Source organism: Phragmites australis, chromosome 23, assembly GCF_958298935.1.
Source record: "Phragmites australis chromosome 23, lpPhrAust1.1, whole genome shotgun sequence".
In the NCBI taxonomy this organism is placed as follows: Eukaryota; Viridiplantae; Streptophyta; class Magnoliopsida; order Poales; family Poaceae; genus Phragmites; species Phragmites australis.
This window is the reverse complement of record NC_084943.1, coordinates 21,192,057-21,210,513: the sequence shown is the minus strand read 5'-3', so window position 1 is coordinate 21,210,513 and position 18,457 is coordinate 21,192,057. Positions and strand designations below refer to the sequence as shown.

General features: G+C 43.7%; 2 protein-coding genes across 4 annotated transcripts; both read right to left on the bottom strand.

The window, feature by feature from the left end:
* Positions 1-23: 23 nt before the first annotated feature.
* Positions 24-5,545, bottom strand: LOC133905891 (uncharacterized). Of its 3 annotated transcripts, none has more exons than XM_062347681.1 (9): positions 5,154-5,542; positions 2,236-4,952; positions 2,077-2,157; positions 1,794-1,946; positions 1,441-1,604; positions 1,220-1,367; positions 940-1,062; positions 769-856; positions 24-597 (listed from the first exon to the last, which is right to left on the bottom strand). In XM_062347681.1, exons 2-9 carry the CDS (start codon positions 4,711-4,713, stop codon positions 410-412), a joined length of 3,423 nt encoding a protein of 1,140 aa, XP_062203665.1. In that variant the 5' UTR covers positions 4,714-4,952; positions 5,154-5,542; the 3' UTR covers positions 24-409. The 3 variants fall into 3 exon arrangements, 2 of the variants coding, with proteins under 2 accessions (XP_062203665.1, XP_062203666.1); XR_009907715.1 differs by having other exon boundaries at positions 544-597; positions 940-1,079; positions 5,154-5,544; XM_062347682.1 differs by lacking the exons at positions 24-597; positions 769-856; positions 940-1,062 and having other exon boundaries at positions 1,224-1,377; positions 5,154-5,545.
* A 10,381-nt stretch (positions 5,546-15,926) lies between these two features.
* LOC133906765 (protein JINGUBANG-like) lies at positions 15,927-17,687 on the bottom strand. Its single transcript, XM_062348765.1, has one exon. The coding sequence runs from the start codon at positions 17,500-17,502 to the stop codon at positions 16,117-16,119; it is 1,386 nt and encodes a 461-aa protein (XP_062204749.1). The 5' UTR covers positions 17,503-17,687; the 3' UTR covers positions 15,927-16,116.
* Positions 17,688-18,457: the final 770 nt, after the last annotated feature.

Below are 18,457 nucleotides of genomic sequence, written 5' to 3'. Positions count from 1 at the left end.
AGTTCCAAAAGTGACATGCAATATAGACAATTTATCTGCTACTATATAATTACAAGTGCGAAGCTCATATTTTTACGAAAGGCAAAAAAGCTCGAGTGGTCTCGTAGACCATCACAACATACACACAAAAAAAATCGTTAACAAACATGAGGCCAGAACAAGCCCGCACTACTTGTTAACTCGGATACATGTAATTACATGAGAAACCCTCAAAATGGTGTAGAAAAAATGAACACAAGAAGCATATACGCGTCGGAATAGAATACACACCATGACCAATAAATACATGTATGTATATACTCTATGCACATATAGGAGGCCCGCAGGTCAGTGCAGAAACGGAGGGCGACCGGTCCTGGTTGATCCAGCTCCTTGCAGGTAAATACTTTGATGGATGATGGTACATGCTTCATCTGTTTCCCGGAGCTTGTCCCCTTGGTTGAAGCACTGCTGGCATGGCTCGTAACCTGTCGGTGACCTCGGTGAATGAGGGCCGGGCATCAGGATTGGCCAACCAACATTGCTCCATCAGCTTTCGCCATTCAGGGTCACAATTTTCAGGTATCGGAGGCCGGAGAGTGTTACTCACGATACCACCTTCTCACAACAAAGGATATTAGTTTGAGGGTTCAACAAAACTTAAGAAATTTGTAGATGACGATAGCGTGAATTGATGGACTGCGTCTTTTGGTTCCTTCTTGACCCCATTACATTAAAGGATCAATACTGAAAGGTAAACGAAATAAGAGACAGGAAGTGCAGATATACCTATGATAGCGCCACAATGCATATTTGCATATGGTTCCTCACCAGTCAAGATCTCCCATAAAACTATCCCAAAAGAGAAGACATCCACCTGCATGTCAGTACTTGTTACATATCAGGCACATTATGGCTATACATGCAAACAATGATCTGAAGTCTGATGAAAGACCTTACCTTCTCAGATACTTGGCGGCTGCTACCATTCAACAGCTCTGGTGCCATCCACGGGAGAGTGCCCCGTACACCACCAGAAACCAAAGTGTTGCGTTTAATTCTTGACAATCCGAAGTCTCCAACCTGAGAATAGTCACGGACTATTAATGGAACACAGTAGTGCCATCAGAATTAGAAGGCCAACATCAAGATAATTTATTTTTTAAAAAAGTATGTTTATTGGCGACCAACACAACTTTCTATTAACTCGCCCCAGAACTTGGTGTAAATAAAAAATTACCTTGCAGATTGGCCTCTGAGGATCTCTCAAATTAACAAGTAAGTTGTCGCATTTCAAATCAAAATGGACTATGCTTTTGGAGTGCAAGTATTCCATCCCAAATGCCGCGTCCATAGCAATGATGAGTTTTTTCCGACGATCAAGCATTCTGCAGAGATCTAGTAAACAGTCACATCATTGTGTAGAGTGGAAAACATCGAACAGAAACTTACACAACCCACCTGTCCTTCCTCAAAAGAACATTCCTCAGTGATCCATTCACCATGAACTCTGTAACAGTTGCCAATGTTCCTCCAGTTCCATCAGGGACTACACCATAGAAAGCAACAACATTTGGATGATGCAACTTTGAAAGAATCTGTGCTTCCCTCCAAAAGTCCTTGGTCTGTAGCAAAAAGGTCGCAATCAAATTCAGAAAAAGAAAATGATAATAGATACATTCTATCAATAAGGCTTCAGTTCCAACAACCATATTAACCTTATTGTGTGTTTTTCCCTTCAGTTGTTACTGAAATTTTTGCATGAATGATGAAGCAATCAAATGACTGAAAGGATTGATGGAAATACTACTCACAAGTTTCTCTTGTTCAGATGATCTCCCGGCGAAACAGCTTTTCTTAATACGTTTGATAGCAACGTCAGTTCCTCGCCACTTTCCATAGTATACTGTTCCAAATGTGCCAGATCCCAATTCGCGGAGCTCCTCGAGGTCACCATTTCTTATGATCTGATCAACAAAATCACAACAACCATATGTCTTTATCACTTGCATGTTATAGATAAAATGCATGGCAATGTTATTTTTTATGAATCAAATGGCTATCTTGCTCAAGAAGTGTAGAGCATGGGAACTGCACCTGCAAGCCATACATGCTGGCTTCAAGTTCAGCAACTGCAGCATCACTTATGGACCCGTCTGCAGTTCTATCATCATGATCCTAAGATTTGGAACAACAGACATAGCTCAACATCAATGTAAAACAAATAACTTGCTCAATATATGATAAAAGCTATACCTCATTAGCTAACTCTGGTCCATTGCTCCTTGAATCCTCATCCTTCTCTGATGAAATATTAGCATCTTGTTGTTCTTCGGCTACCACTTCGACCTGAGGAACAACTTGTCTTGATGATGGAATGTCTGAAGGAACATTATCAGTCACGTCCTCAACTATAATAGGCACATCCAGTTGAACATTATTGTGCGTTCTTTGAGTTAGCTTCACGCTTTCATTATTGATGGTGGTACACTCAAATCCAAGTACTCCTACATCACTGCAGGAGATAATGTGCTGATCAAGAAGAGGATCCTCTCGCATTGAAACACCATCCAGAACTGGATTCTGGGATGAGGACAAACAGAAGGTGCCATTTCCATACAAGTTTATGTTCAGATCAGGACCACTCGGTCTAATATGTGGAGAGATGGCCAAGCCAGAGTTTTGCACTGATGATTGGGCCAAATTTTCGTTTTGACATACACAGGATTCTCTATTTCCTGTTGATATTTGCAAGGTAAAAGCTTCAAAAGGGTCTACAGGCAACAGAATATGGGGCTCTGGAGCAACTTTATCATTCCCATGCACATAGCCAGCAGTTCCATAATCTGTAACAACACACCCTGAATTCAGTTTCTCTAGGTGATATCCACAATTTGAATTCTCTGTTTGTGATCCAGTAGAAGATCCATTAAGATATGAACGGGAATGATCAGTAGCAAGAATTGGTGTTGGAACTAAGCTTTTTTCGAGAGCATCTAGCTCATCTGAGGACATCCTTGCACCATGTGCATGGTACAAATTAAACCTTGTATCAGCAAAATTGCTCTGGGGAGCAGTACTTGGATCTGTGCTGTTTCCCTGATGATAAAGCTTATCCTGCTGTTGAACTACAGGACCTCCATTATGACCTTTTTGTGTCACAATACTAGACAAACTTTCATGTTGATAACAAACTGGTGGCTCCAAACTGGCCGTGTCAATAATTACTTGATCATACTGTTGATCAATATGATTAGAAACAAGGTAGTTTGGTTCATCCGTTCGAGCAATGCCAGGGGGTTTAACATGCTCAAAAGCCGGCCTAGTTCCACTAATTGTTCTCTCTAGATCATTAGTTTGACATTTTTTCTGAGAAATTGAAGAGGCTACATAGGGATCAGCAGTTAATGACAAACTGGATGCAGGTACTTCAGTACAATCTTTCAGCAAAGGGTCAGAGAAGGCATGAGGCATGCCTAGAACTTGACCAGTGTATTCATGCAGCCCAGGTGCCCATCTTGCATTCGCTGGATGCATGGAGACCTTTTCAGAATAAAAGGGTGTTTCCACTGGAGCAGACATATCATAGTTTGTATGTGGACTCAAGTCACTCTCATTTCCAGGTACAGCCACATCTTTTACCTGCCTTTGACTGTGAAGGTGGTGCATGGGAGATCCAACACCAATACTCGTGTTTGCATCATTTTGCTTCTTATCTTGATGGTTCAGAAGCATGGCTTTTAGATTTGCTCCATCCAAAACTTCACTCCTGTTCTCCGGTTCACAATCCATTGCTGATTTATCTGCAGGTGGTTGCATCCTAGACTGTTTTATGGTCCTATGCTGACTTAAGCTTGGGGAAGAAGTTGCTGATGACTCTGCCACCACTTGTGTGCATGGAGCAAGAAAAAACTGAGAGGGAGACTCGTTTAGGGTTGTTCCAGTCAAAGCTTTAGCTCCACTTTCTGTATCTGTTTGACAGACAGGTGAGTCTCTGCAAGGGAGTGGGGAACTATCCAATTGATGGCTTGATTGACTCATTAAATTGTTGCCGCTGATGCTCCGGTTCAATCGTGCAAGATTGTTCACAGCAACGACAAAATGGTACTCCGGTTCACTTTCTAAGCTTCTTGAATCCAATGATGAATCCTCACATTCAGCCAGGGAGACAAGAAATATCCTTAGTCTAAGTGATCCATTGGCCTTTTCAAGAGTGTAGTATTCCTCCATCATATTCTGGAAATCCTCATCACACGAAAGAGATATCAGTGCGTCCAAATCCTCATCAGGGAGCTGATACTTGATGATATGAGGCTGATTGTAGATTGTCAGAGTTTTCTGCACGAATTCTTTCCATGAGAAGTTCCTGGTTATTGAGATGAGACGAGTTTCCCCTCCTACATATCTGAGCTTCCCATCGCTTGGCCTAGGCAAGATTTTCCCACCAAAGCTACACATGAACTTGACTTTTCCAGCTAGTGGGCTTTCACAGGTAAAAGCCATACCTTGCAGATTGTCGCTTGAATTTTCAACTGGTCTGAGTCCATTCTCAGAGGGTACGGTCCTCAGATGCACCAAATTTGTAGGATCCATGGCGCATTTCAATGGCAAAACAGCCGTTGAGACATCTGAAAGGTTCTCAGAATCAAACCTACTAAGACCAAGAACTTTGGTCAGATCTTGATAGACCACATTCGAGTTTTTCCGGTTGTTGGACCCAACTTGGCTATTCATCTTACGCAAAGCAAAGGAATGATTGTTGTGCCGGAAGCTCTTCCTTGAGCAGCAGCACAGGCTTGAAGGCAAACCGCGAGCCACGTCCTTCCACTTGGCTTTGGAATGCCAATTGCTAAATTACGACTATCTCCCAATGCCGAACCATTCATCTCTTGAGACAGACGCAGTGCTTAACCGAGCAAAGCGGGTCGCTGTGACAAGAAATCAAGAACGCTCATTGAATATCCTTGTTGCCCCTGCAAGAAAAAGACAGATTGAATTGAGGTCAGCTGCGTGGACAATTTTGACATACGAGATCAATCGGTCTTGCGAGCTGAAGACGAATGGCCTAATCGAAGGTTGAATGGATCAGATTAGTAGGGCACCACCACGCAGGATACAAAACCGGCAACAAAATGAACGGAGGGAGATCGAACGACTTCGATTTGATCGCTCACCTCACTGGCCGCAAAGAGAAGATCCCCAACATAGAAACGATCGAATCCGATCAGGCTAGGATTCCTTGCCAAGGGGGAAGGAGCAAACCGACCCGAGGGGGCTACACCAGCGTGCGTTGCCCCCAGACTACCTACCCCGACGGCGCCGGCCACGGGGAAGGCACCACCGACCCCACACCCGAGCGGCGCGCTCCGGCCACGGGTGCGAGACGGGCGCACGTCCAGCTCGGCCGCGCCCGGGGAAGGGAGAGAGCCGACGCCGCCTATGCCGCGTTTCTTCTTCCCTTTCCTTTTTTTTTTTTTTGGGCGGTGGGCGGTGGGCGGTGGCGGAGGACGACGGCGGCGGCGGCGGCTGCAAGTGCTCAAACGACCAAACGATTAGGCGAGGCCGGTTTCCTTGGTTAGAAGGCAATTTATTTGATTACGGCCACAAAAAAGTCCTTTATTAGTTTGATTGTTACGTCCCGATTTGCCAAATTAAGGGCCGTCCATTTGTTAATAAGGATAAATAAGCAGTCAGTGAACACACCGGTAATAAGACCATCTCTAATTTATATTCTCTTCATTTCTTTCTTTCCTTCTTGATTTCTTTTCTTGTTATTATTCCTTTTATTTTCTCTCATCTCTAACAGTTTCATTTTGAAAGGATTCGTGAAGTTAAAAAAAAGATAATCCTGTCATAAAGTAAATGATTTTGAAAATCCCTGCGTGACGAGAACCGTGAAGGAAAACCATTGAAATGCTGAAGGGAACAAAAATCTATTCGTAGAGAGATTCTGTATCATGATAAAAAATCGTTGGAGATTGTCTAAGAGACGTATGTAATTATAACGGATTCAAAGCCAGTAAGTATTTGTTCTTCCTGTTCTTTCTCCTACTTCTCATTTTCTTTTTCTCCTTCTCTCTTATTTTTTTTTCTGAAACATAAGAAGACTATGTATCATTATATTAAAAGGAGAAAATAGTCTAATTACATATGCAACGCGGGGTAATAGACACCCGCTTGGCGGTACCAAAATGCCGTGTTGCTAAACGGGCTACTCACAAAATAAACGACATAAGTGACACGTGCACCCACCACAATCCATAACTATACATCCATCTTGATCCGCCCAAGAACCTGCACCACCATTAAAGAGCGACAATTGAAGAGCGTAGCGTGGCGTTGCGCTCCTTCCATAGATGCCAAGCTACGAGCATGACTATGGTGTTGGTGCTTTTCCGCATCGTCGCCGGCTATAGAGATACGACGTCTGTCCACCAGTCTTGCAAGGATGTTTATGAGAGGAAAACGCAAAAACGTCGAGCTCACGAGAGGGACTCCCACCAGATAGACTTGGAGAAGGAGCAGACGACCAAGATGTGATCCACAGTCTCAAGCGTCTTTTCACATAGCTAATAAGTGGAGTGAGCATCTAGCCCATGTCTCAGTCCCCTATCTGCCGTCCAAATATGTTATCGCGACACGAGCCAGATGAAGAACTTAAATTTGAGAGCGTCCGTGTCCTCCAAATCCAGTTGGCACCTTGGAATGAAACAACACTTTGATGAAGGGCATTGTAGGCCAACTGTGCCAAGTATAGTCCGTCCACGGTCCAACGACAAACATAGACGTCATCTCTATGCTCGTCCAATTGGACCTTCAAGAGCCACGACCTGAGCATGACATACTCCACGAGCGCCTACATAGATAGCACTTCTTGGATGTCATGTATCAATTTCCGGTCCCGTAGAGCTTGCGCTACCGTCCAAGTGCGAACAACACGACAGGTGATCATCACGCAGAGCGCAGGCGCTAGAGCGCGAGTGATCATCGCGCAAAAACTTGACAATTTTCTTATTCTTCTACTTTTTCTTCCTCTTTTATACCAAAAAATTAGAGATTGTCAAGTTTGCACGAGGCTAGAGGCTCAAACCTCCTGCCGCTGGTGGACCCGCCGATGAGCTTATGAATTCTGGAGAAGTGGGTGCCATCCTACAGCTTAGAATCTATCGCATATCATTTTCTTTGCTCTTTACCATCGCACGTTCTGTTCCTAGACGAAATGGAATACCTATTATATTCGAATTAATTCTAATTAACAAATACAGGAATCAAGTCACCAAAGGTAGTGCGAGCCGGTCGGAGATCGATTCCGGCACCCATAAATAGGTCTCCTACGAAAACCGGGCTTAGACCCTTATTAAAAAAATTAACGAATACGAAAACCACTTACGACTACAAAAGTGCCTAGACATACTAAAAAGACAACCATAAACCATATGATGTGCCTAGACATACTAATACAAAATGCTTACTTCATATTTATGAGCTCGTGCACGTGCTGTTGTATTCTTTCCGTCTCAAATGAATGGCAGAGCTCATTCCGTTGGACGAAATGCGAAGTCGGTTCTACTTCTTGATCCACATGCTTAGCTACTAGCTAGGTTTAAAAACATTTCCTTCAGTCGTTGACGATTAGACAAGAAAAGAAAAGGAGGATAATAGAATAATCATTGGAAACGTTCAGGATCAGTCCAACTTTGCTTAATTTCCTGCCGACCAGACGTCGACGCTGACCATTTAATTTCACATATTATTTGAACACATTCTAATTAATATAATGGACAACTCTCCTATCAATTTGCGCATTTCAATTTACCTTATGAAAAAATTTCTTTAACGTTGTCTCTCTGAGCTACTACTATGTAGATTAGCTAGTGTCCCCGATTGTTTGGATGAACAGAGCTCTCTCTCTCTCACTATGCTTATTTGAGGGGATCGGTGCGTATTCATTTTCCTTCCGTCTTGGATTCTAAAGGTTCCTTTTGCTCCATTTGGTCTTTGATTTTCGATAGCAGGAATTTCATCGCAACATTCGAAACCTTGAAGAAATAGGAAAAAATTCCCCCAGGTGCGGGCCACGAAAATTGCACCGCTATTACCCAGGTCTCCAGCCAGGGTAAGCTTTACTGCCCCATTGTTTTTTACACACAAATCCTACTCGATTTTTTTAGACAATGAAAAAAAGTTTCGAACTTTTGCATCGTGTGATGCATACATTCATCGTTTATTATTATATTATCTCAGTTTATAGCTAAATATGAAAGAAAGAAAGATATGAACAATTAAAGATATTGCATGTTTTTCGTATTTTAAAACAAATTGCAAGTTTTGTTCCCTCCAATAGTTAGTCCAATCACATGCATGGTTTACATTGAAATATAAAATTTTAGAGGAGCCACAACTTACATGAATTGCAGCAGATACATGCTTGGATCTATCTGTGATAACTGAGTCAGCAGATACATGCTGAAGTCTTGCCGTTGAGATGGTAGACGGCAATTGGACCCTTTCCCACTCTTCAACAGGGAGAACATGAAAAGAAAAGGAAATATGAGACTGAGTTTGACTTGCAAATATGTATATATATATACACCGGACCCTTTTTAGCCGGGGTCTTCATTGGAGGTCAACAGGGGATGCGACGCGGCGGGCTCGGCTATATTCGCTAACATAATTCATGAAAAAAATGGTTTCACCGTGCTTAGGCTTGGTGGGAGTCAAAGGGAACAAACCTGGCCCTTGTCAAGAAGATGAATACACACATACGAAATTATGAACTGTACACTTGCTAATAGCCTTTGAATTTTCTCGATTTTGGGATTGTTTGCATGTTCACATATCCGTAGAATTCTTATTAAACCATCAGCATACACTTCATAGCCAATTTTGAACACACTCAGTCCAAATGATTCATCAAATCTTTGTTTTCCTGAACTAAGTCCATTACTGAAACAGAAATCCAGATTAAACCTGCCATTCTGGCGCATCTTCAAAAATGGCTTCCATGGATTGATTTTATCTATTTTAATTTCACGTAAGGCAGGTGTATCTGGAGAAGATCAATCATAATGTTACAAACTATTATTTAAAGAACCGTAACAAAGATGAAAAGCGCCAATGTGTCAGCTAGGAAGTACTTCACTAGACAGTGAAGACTCACCAGAAATTCATGTGAATAACAAGAGGCATCTCACCAACAATATCTTCTCTTCCTAACTATTAACACATGCACTGCAACTGAATCAGTGTGTTGCACACCATTGATGTTGTCAATTCATTTCTCCTTTAGTAATTTACGCCAAAACACCATCGACAGTAATTCTTTGTAGTAATCATCAGTATTGGATTCTATTCAATTTAAATTGCACATAATGCGATAGACCGACTCTAATGTCTCCCATCCGTAAATATGTATGTCTCACTTCCAAAAAGCAAGGTCCATACAATCTGTTTACTATCAAGTATTAAGTGGTAAGGTGACTGCTGGCTTAGTGCATTGCTAAACATTGATGTTGCATATGTGCATTGCCACATGAAATATTTTAATACTGAACCTTAATGCAGTTTCTTTTATGCGTTTCCAGGTCATCGGTTTTGCAATTAGTAATAACCACCATCATAATACATGAATCAACAGAAGTAGTAACTCTAGAATTAGGAGTTAGAACTTGCCAACAATGCGCACAACCAATTTGCGGTGTAAACTTAAGTCATCCCAAGCGTACTGTTCTGACTCTTGAGGGCGTAATACATCCAATCCAACTGAAACCTAGAAAAAATATCCAGGAAAAAATCGATGTTTATATCAGTAATAGCACGTAAGGATTGGTTCTGCGATAGAATAGAATCAATAGAACTAACAAAACATCAGTACCTTCTGGAAATACATGATAGATGCTTCATTCAAGCAATTTTCTATTCGATATGGTAGTGTAACCTTCGGTGGTTTAGTGAAGTGTAAGACAAAAGAAGTGGTCTCTTGAACAACATCAACAGAAGCAAACTGTTTCAGCTTCCCATCACGTAAAGTGCCTCTTTTAATACCATTTGTCACCGTGCCTTAGATCATCTCTAACCATATTCTCTTCATTTTGTTCATTTCCCGATTTATTTCCCCATTCCCATTCTCTTTATTTTCTCTCATCTCCAACAGCTTCCCTTCGAGAGAAATCGTGAAAGGAAAGGAGAGAGAATCCCGTTCTAAAAGGAATGATCCTGGGAATTCCTTCACGATGGGATTTTCGCTCGCAACGGGAATCCCTTGGGCATAGTCTTATGATCTTCTAAATTTCAAGAAAAAAAAAAGGGCCAATTGATCCAGACCAATTATATCCAGATTCTTTTAGACAAAACTGGATAAAAATGTGAGAATCCTCAAAAATATTTCTGTGCTTCTTAGCAAATAAATCAAAGTAGTTTACTTCTCGCTTTTTCCCAGGTTTCCATGTCTGCAAGGTAGCCATCTGTTTAGCTTCAACTGTTAATCGATCCATGTCATGCTGGTAACCAAAACCATTAGTATCAGATGAGAGTGCAAGTATGAAATATCAATAGATGTAAGATTCAAAGTGAAGCACCTCAGCAAAACATTGGCGAACAGCAATTGCAGCACCAGACTCATTTGAAATAACATATTTTGGAACAATCAGTACAACTTGTGATGGCACAGGTGAGTCATAAGAACAGGTTGTAAAGACACTCCAAAAGCTGACATACGATGAGGCAATATATCATCTTGGATCTCCAGAAAAAATTCAGTGAAGCCAGACACTACTTCCAAATCAATAATAGCTTCTGATCCTTTCGCACTATGTAGGCTTATTCGCAATTTGCTTGACCTGCCAAATATAAGCTTGTCATGTTACATAGTTAAACATGTTTACAGACTTGGTGCTACGGAAGCACACGTAAGCACATACCACTCTATATTTACCCTAACACCAAATATCTGCAAATAAATAAAATGAAGCCACTTTCCTGATTTTACATTCTTTAATTTCCATAACATTTTTTATCAAACACATTTCCATGACCAAAATAACCATAGATCAATGTGAGAATGTTTCTCAATCAACAAAAATGAATTATTTTTTTTCTCAAATACGTAGAAGAGATGTATATCTTTGTATTAAGAGTAGAAAAAATAGTTTAGTTTCTTACACAGCGACCCTAACAGGTCCGGGAACAAGAGCAACTTATTAAAGAGCTAAACAACATATGCTAGAAGAAAAGCAACCAATATGAGTTAACTTAAGCGTCATCTAAACTATCCTGCCAAAGCTACGAAGGCGCTCCAGGAGAGGTGAAAGTTTCTTCCCTCCGGCGGAGCACCAATGTGCTGCTTCGTCCTAGATGCGGGCTATTGAGGAGTTTGATGAGGTGCGGTGACTATTAAAGACCACGTCATTGCGAGACAACCAAATGTTCCAGTATGTGAGGAGGATTAGGGAGTTCAAGCCATTGGGTAAATCGCTGGCAATGCGCTACCTAAGTTCAGTTCATAATTCCAAGAAGTAAATATCCTGGTCAGTTGCCTAAACGCCCAAGACTCGCCACCAAATTTCTTGTGCCAAGTTGTAGTGAATGAGAAGGTGATCAGTGTATTCTGATGCTTGCAAGCAATGTGAGCAAGAATCCTCAGGTTGCAACCCGTGCCGCTTCCTTCGAGCGGCCGTCTAGAGGCGTCCATGAAGCATGGGCCAAACGAAAAACTTCACCTTAGGAGGTGCCCAAGCTTTCCAAACCAGACTAGCACCTTCGAACTGGATAGATCCCTGGAACAAGAGCTGGTAAGCAGAGCAAGCCGAGTACTGTGAGGAATCGTCCAAATAGTATTCGAGCTAATCATTAAGATGATTATTTTCTATAATCACGCTCACAATGATTAACCGAAATACTATTCCAGTAGTCCCGGTATGTGTTTATTTTCAAGATTAGAACACATGCCTTTACAACAAGCACATCATCACAAGATATAATAAAGAACGAGTAATTAAATTAAGTTATAAGCTTTAAGTAGATTAAACTTTACAATAAAATACACAACTCAAAAATTTGCTAGAGTAGCTACGCAGTGGAATAAGTTACATGACGAAAAAAGATGGGTAGCGTCATTTGCCCTAAGGCACCACCCCAAAATAACAACACACGAGTAGAATGACACTACTCCTATCTATCGCCAACATCGACAGATGTAAAGTAGCCAAAAAAATAAATCTTCTTCACTTGAAAAGCAAACAAAGCATGTGAGTATGAAGGTACTTGTAAGACTTAGTCCATAATAGGCACTTATAAATAGGTCGACTCTAAGGAGAATGCATATGGGTAATTAGCACGGACTCGGCCACAAAGGTTGAGTAACCTCATATGCAAAAGAGATTTGGACTCAAATGTAAAAATCTACACCCAACCAAAAAACCCATGTATCTTGAGATCATCAACATAACAAAGTTGTAACTTGTACCATATCAACTCTTCATTAACATCACCAGTTATATCCCAACATACCATCACATCATTCCAATAATGAAACTCTACGATTGATACGGATGGATAGTAGCATGTTCATGACCGAGAATACGGCATTTCGAATTGTTCTTACACCCTATAGGGGTATATCTTTACCCACGTAACATGAGAACCATTCGCCTCGTGCCACCGCTAAAGTGCACACAATGAGTACCCATGTTAACATTTTCCAATTGAACTATGACCGTTTGAACATGTATCTATAGGTGCGGAGGTCTACTAGGGCTACTCCAGAGCACCCTAGTTACACCTAAAGTTGTGAAGGTAGCTAGAACTACTCCTCGAATAAACTAGATACCTCTACAAGCCTATTATACCCACAACACATTTCCGACGTTACCTCTATAAGCCTATTATGTTCACGACACCATAAACCCACAAGCCAAAAGGTCATAGCTACAAAAGGTATTCGGCTTATCTTACCATTATATCGATATGTGATAAGTAAAAAAGTGCTAGAGCCAACAGCAACAACGAACGGTGCTTAATCGATTCAAGCGGGCCTTTAGCATCCGAGACTCCCTTCTAGAGCCATCCCTATTGCCCGTCCGAATCTCGTCTCATCCTCACCGACTTACGTCATATGACTTCACTCTAAAATCCATCTAATTTATGATAGGCATCCAAGATTTAATCTAAACTTCCCTGGAGTTCAACATTTTCTCATGAGTTATGCAACACTTTCCGGTTTAGAGTGAAGTGACTATGACTCTAAAGAAGTGAAGTCAGAAGATCCTGATCCAAACGATTTGAGCAGTACTCTATGTTCACACCTAGGGATGAAAACGGGACGGATATTTCCCATCTGTCTGACTACCCGAAGGCTTACGAAACAAATATGCAACGACTGGTATCCGTGTCCAATACTATTCGACATTATCTGTGTTCGACTTTGAATCCGAGAAAAATATAGGATATAATACATGATGACTGGTATTTATTCGAAGTATCTGAATGTTATGTGTTATAAGAAAATATATTGTGATTTCACTTAAAAATATAATAATATATAGATAGATTGTTACACATCCGTAGACAGATAATATTGAATGCTCTTATTTTTCACATCTCATCAATCACTCTCTCTGAATCTCTATACTCACTTCAATTACACCCATATACTATTTAATGTGTTGTATGAGATACAAATGAAGTGAAAAAATTCCATCTATCTGACTAACCAATATCTATCCGACTATCCGCTTCGATTCTGACTCCGAAAAAAAATATATAAGATATAATACATAATAGAGAAAGAATTATACAGCACTATACATATCCAACTCTGACACTAAAATAAAATAAAATAGAACACAAAATAAGCTATATCCGTCCGTATATGATCCATTTTCCCCCTTATTCACACCTCACAAAAGAACAGCCGTTTGGGCTGGGCCAACTTTGCCGTTAGCCTCAAAAGACTGGGCCGGAACTAGTCCTGGCCTACACCCAATTCTGTTTCCAAAGCCCAACGCTGTCAACTCCCCTGAGAGCCTGAGACTGAAGCTTAGCGCAAAGTATGAAAAAAAGTTTCCTAATCGTTTAGCAACAAAAAATGCTGCCTTGTAATATTTATTTGCAGCGGACAATTATGTGAAGGTGCTGAAAAAGTTGGAGCACAATCTTTTCAGCAATGTAAAAATACATGCAGATGTGAAACACGAGGTTAACCTGAAACCCCAATCAAACCCAGCCTAATTTTCTGCAAGTGTGTTCCCAATATTTTTGACCCTGTTTCCCTGTGCCAAGCTGACAGCAGCAAGAAAACAATGAAGGTGTCCAGCTGCAAGAACTGGCCTCCATTTGCATGGGACATAGGTGTTTCATGTAACACACAATGATGGATGCTGCGCTGTGACTCTGATTGCCCAATACTTGAGTTTAACATTAGATTGTTTGATAGAGTTCTCAGAGTAGGTTTCTAGCTGTAATTATGGAAAACTCTGTCAAACAGCAGTTTTGAACTTTTAGCATATAAACTAGAAGCTGAAGAGAAAAAAATAGTTTTTTCTAATTCACTTCTCGCATAGAATCACTTCTTTTATATAGTTTATTCTAGAGAATCACTTTCAGCCACAAAATCATTTTATCAGAGAATCACTCTCTGTGGAGAATTGAATAAGAAAAGACTCTACCATGCAGGCCCTAAACTCTACTGGTTAAGATGCCTGTTTTGATTCCTTAATCCACAAGTCCTGCAAGAGTATTAGCAGTGACTTAATTTAAGCTAAACTAATTTTTGACTGGAATGATAGGATGATGAGAAGAAGAAGCTGTGTGTCATATCTTAGACGACCAGAAAGTCTTCTCTCTCGAAAAGAAAGACCATCAAATTGAGGTCGTATTCAGTGTCTGGTTTGACCAAATGTGGAAAGAGGTGTGGCATCTCTTTGATTTTTAGCAAACTTAATTAGGCGGAGAAAATTTTGGCACTGCTACTCAAATGGATACGACTTTTTCCACGTTACGTGCAATCTTTTTTCTCCCTCTTTTTTTGTGTGATCAAATGCAAGTATATATGTGCTAGGTGAGCAAACAAAGGCAAATATTTGAGAAAATCGCACAGTATTTTCTCAGGAAATGTAGCAAAAAAAAAAAACTAGGACTAATTTGTCGACTATATGAACACGCAAAATATACGGATGTGGGAGACGGAAATGGCAGCCAAATTGCACGAGCGCAACGAAACAAAAAAAAAACGCTGAAATTATCTTTGTCGGTGTGCACGCTTAGTAGCACAACAACAACAAAAAAGCAACAAGAGACGAATTCAATTCGATCATTACGGCGAAAAAAACACATTTGACTGAGATGGCTGTTTGCTTTCATTCCTCGCGCTATTTCTTCGTAAGACTGCTCTTACAAATTCATTGCGTAAAAAAACTCTGAGTTTTTTTTTTTTTTTTTTTAAGAAACCTTGCTCTGAGGAGTTGCGATTACAATAACAGACATCTGAAGTTCTAGATGAGAAACTTACGGACTTCAAATGAAAGAATTGGTTTTTAGCTGGCCAATGTAAAACAAAAGTTACCATTTTTCTTCTTTTCTTCCATCGCAAGCAAAGAACAATATACGACCTGTAAAGAAGGAACACATGACTCAGAAATGAAAGCAAACCGTCGCCATTTTTCTTCTTCCGTTCCATAGCAAGCAAAGAACAATATGTACTTTTCTTACAAATCAAACACAAAGCAAAACCACAAAAACGTTCACATCCCCAATTTCCTCTATTTAATTTTAAATAAATTCATGATATGCTACCGAAAAACTATCTTATCCTTAATATGCCATCAATTCTAAAAATAATATCTACATATGATAATATATAAAATCTCCCTCGGACGGGTTGGAAGTGTCCAGAAATCTCAGTCTTCCACCCGCACGCATCACCGACCAAATCACAACCGCACACCCACAAGTCCACGTCCGGCCGTCCATTTTCAGCGGCCTGGCTAGAAATACTTCATACGGCACAGAAATACATAAACACACAACGCCAATACGCCATACGTACATACGTCGTATAAAAATCCAATTTCTACGTACACGGTCGTGTGCAGCCTAGGCTATTCTACTCTCTCGCACGGGCGCGCGCGTGGCGTTTCCCGTTCAACCCGCGGTCATGCGCTTCAGCTCCGGCTCCGGCGCCACCGCGTACGGAGTCCACGAGTGCAGCGGCGACGGCGCGCCCTTCCACGCGTGCGCCGGCGTCCGAGCGGGGGTCGGGTCGGGCGAGCTGTCCGGCACGCGCCACACCTTGACGGACCCGTCGAGGCTGCCGCTGTACACAACCCACCGTCGCCCGTCGCCGCCGTCCGCGTCCTCCTCCTCGTCCATGGCGACGCACTTGACGGGGCCCGTGTGGCCCGAGAGCACGTCGAGGAGCTCGTGGTCGGCTCCCTCCTTGCGGCGCCACACGGAGATGGTGCGGTCGGCGGACCCGCTCACGACCACGCGCCCGGCCACCGCGAGGCAGAGCACGGCCATCTTGTGCCCCCGCAGCGCGCCTCCTTTCCTTGGCTCACCGCCGCCGCGTCGCCACTGCCAGTGGGTGACGGCACCGTCCGACGAACCGACGTACACCACGCGCGCCTCGGCCGCCACGGCGACGGCGGTGACCGCGCTCTCGCCCTTCCGTAGCACCCGCTCCATGACGTGCCTCGTGCGGCCCTTCTTCCCGCAGGCCTCCCGGCGCCACACCTTCACCGTCCCGTCCGCGGACCCCGTGAACACTATCGCATCGAATCCCGCCGCCGCCACCGTGTTGATGGCGTCATCGTGGGCGCGCACGGACTCAAGACACCGCGAGTCCGACAGCCGCCACACCTTGAACGTCTTGTCCCAGGACCCGGAGTACAGCAGCCCCGCGGCCGCGTCCAGGCTCAGGCACGACACGGCGTCGAAGTGCCGGAGCCACAGGGCGTTGTGCTTCCGCCGCGTCTCGACGTAGTGCGACGGCCAGAGGGAACTCGTCACCACGTCCCTGAGCCGCGGGAGCGAGCCCACCCGCCGGTGCACGGCGGAGTCCTCGGCCGACGCGCGCCACACCCGCACCTTCCCGTCCTGGTGGCCCGTGTAGATCCTCCCGTCCCCGGCGACCACGATGGTCTTCACGAGCCCGCTCCCGGACCGGAACCCGACGAGCTCCCGCCGGTCCCGCCACACCCGCACGTTCCTCGAGTCCGTGCCCGTGTAGAGCAGTTCCCCCGCCGCGGCCAGCGAGTACACGTGTCCGTCCTCCTTGACGAGCGACCCCAGGAGCCTCGTCCTGGCATCCGACACGCCCACGGAGTCGGCTCCGAGGCCCGGGAGCTGCGCCCACGGTGACATGACGTACGGCGACGGCGACGCGGCCGCGGAGGTGGCCCCGCTCGTGCTAGTCATCGGAGAGGGAGACCAAGACGCGTAGTCCTCGTCCTCGTCATCCGACGACCTGGCCGCCGCCACCGCCGGGTCCGGCCGCAGAAACTGCAGCAACTTGTTGTGATTCCCCATGGCAGCAGCGCGCACCAACACCACAAGTGCCGCAGGAAGGTCGAGAAGCCGGCCGAAAAGGAGAAGAGAAGCGGAGCCGCGTTGCAGGAGATCGACGACGCGACGCGAGGAGAATTTCGGTTTGCGATGGCGAAGCTCTGAGCTGGGAGGAAGACGAGGAGGTGGGTGGGAGGGCGGGTGTGAGTTGCATATATAGAGGCGTGGGGCGGTTTATACGGCCAAGGCTGACCGTTATGACAGGTGGACGGTTGCGGTTGCGCGAGGCGTATATATATAGAGAGGAGAGCTGCGTGTGTCTACTCTGCAGCATCATTTGATAGCCGTGATATGTAATTTATTCCTAACGTGATTTTTAAAATTGTGGATTTAATCGTAATGAAAAATTATTATCTACTTATTATTTAACATGTATAATTAATGTTAAGCAAATTTTACCATCATTTTAAAATTCTTATTAAAGACGTACGGCAGTTATCCAAACTATATTGCAAGAAATGTATCCATGTAGAATTTATTTCTTGGGACGGGTGGGACGCGTGGCGCAGCAGTACAATGATTGTGGTGGGTGAGTGGTGAAGTGGTGCGCTCCGCAGTGCGCTCCGGTGGGCCGCCGGTGAGGTCTATCATACGCCGCACAGTGGCACATGACAAATAGGTGTCCCGGCTCCCAACTTTTGGCCGCCGTTCGTTCCATTTTGTGTGCCTGCACGTGCTCCCTCTCTGACGAGGATTGAAAAGTGGGGATGAGTTATGATTAAGATCTGGGCCGGTGGCAAGTGCCGGCGGACCTGCCTGCCTGCCAAGTGCAGTTATCACACCAGGCTGAATTGTTTGACCTGCAAGCAGCAGGCCGGCCGGCCGCCGGCGTCGGCCGGGGTCAAACACGTACTCACAGCTTGCCTTTTGACCGGTTTTCGATCATATGCAAATTGAGCTGCCTTCAGACGGTTGCGCG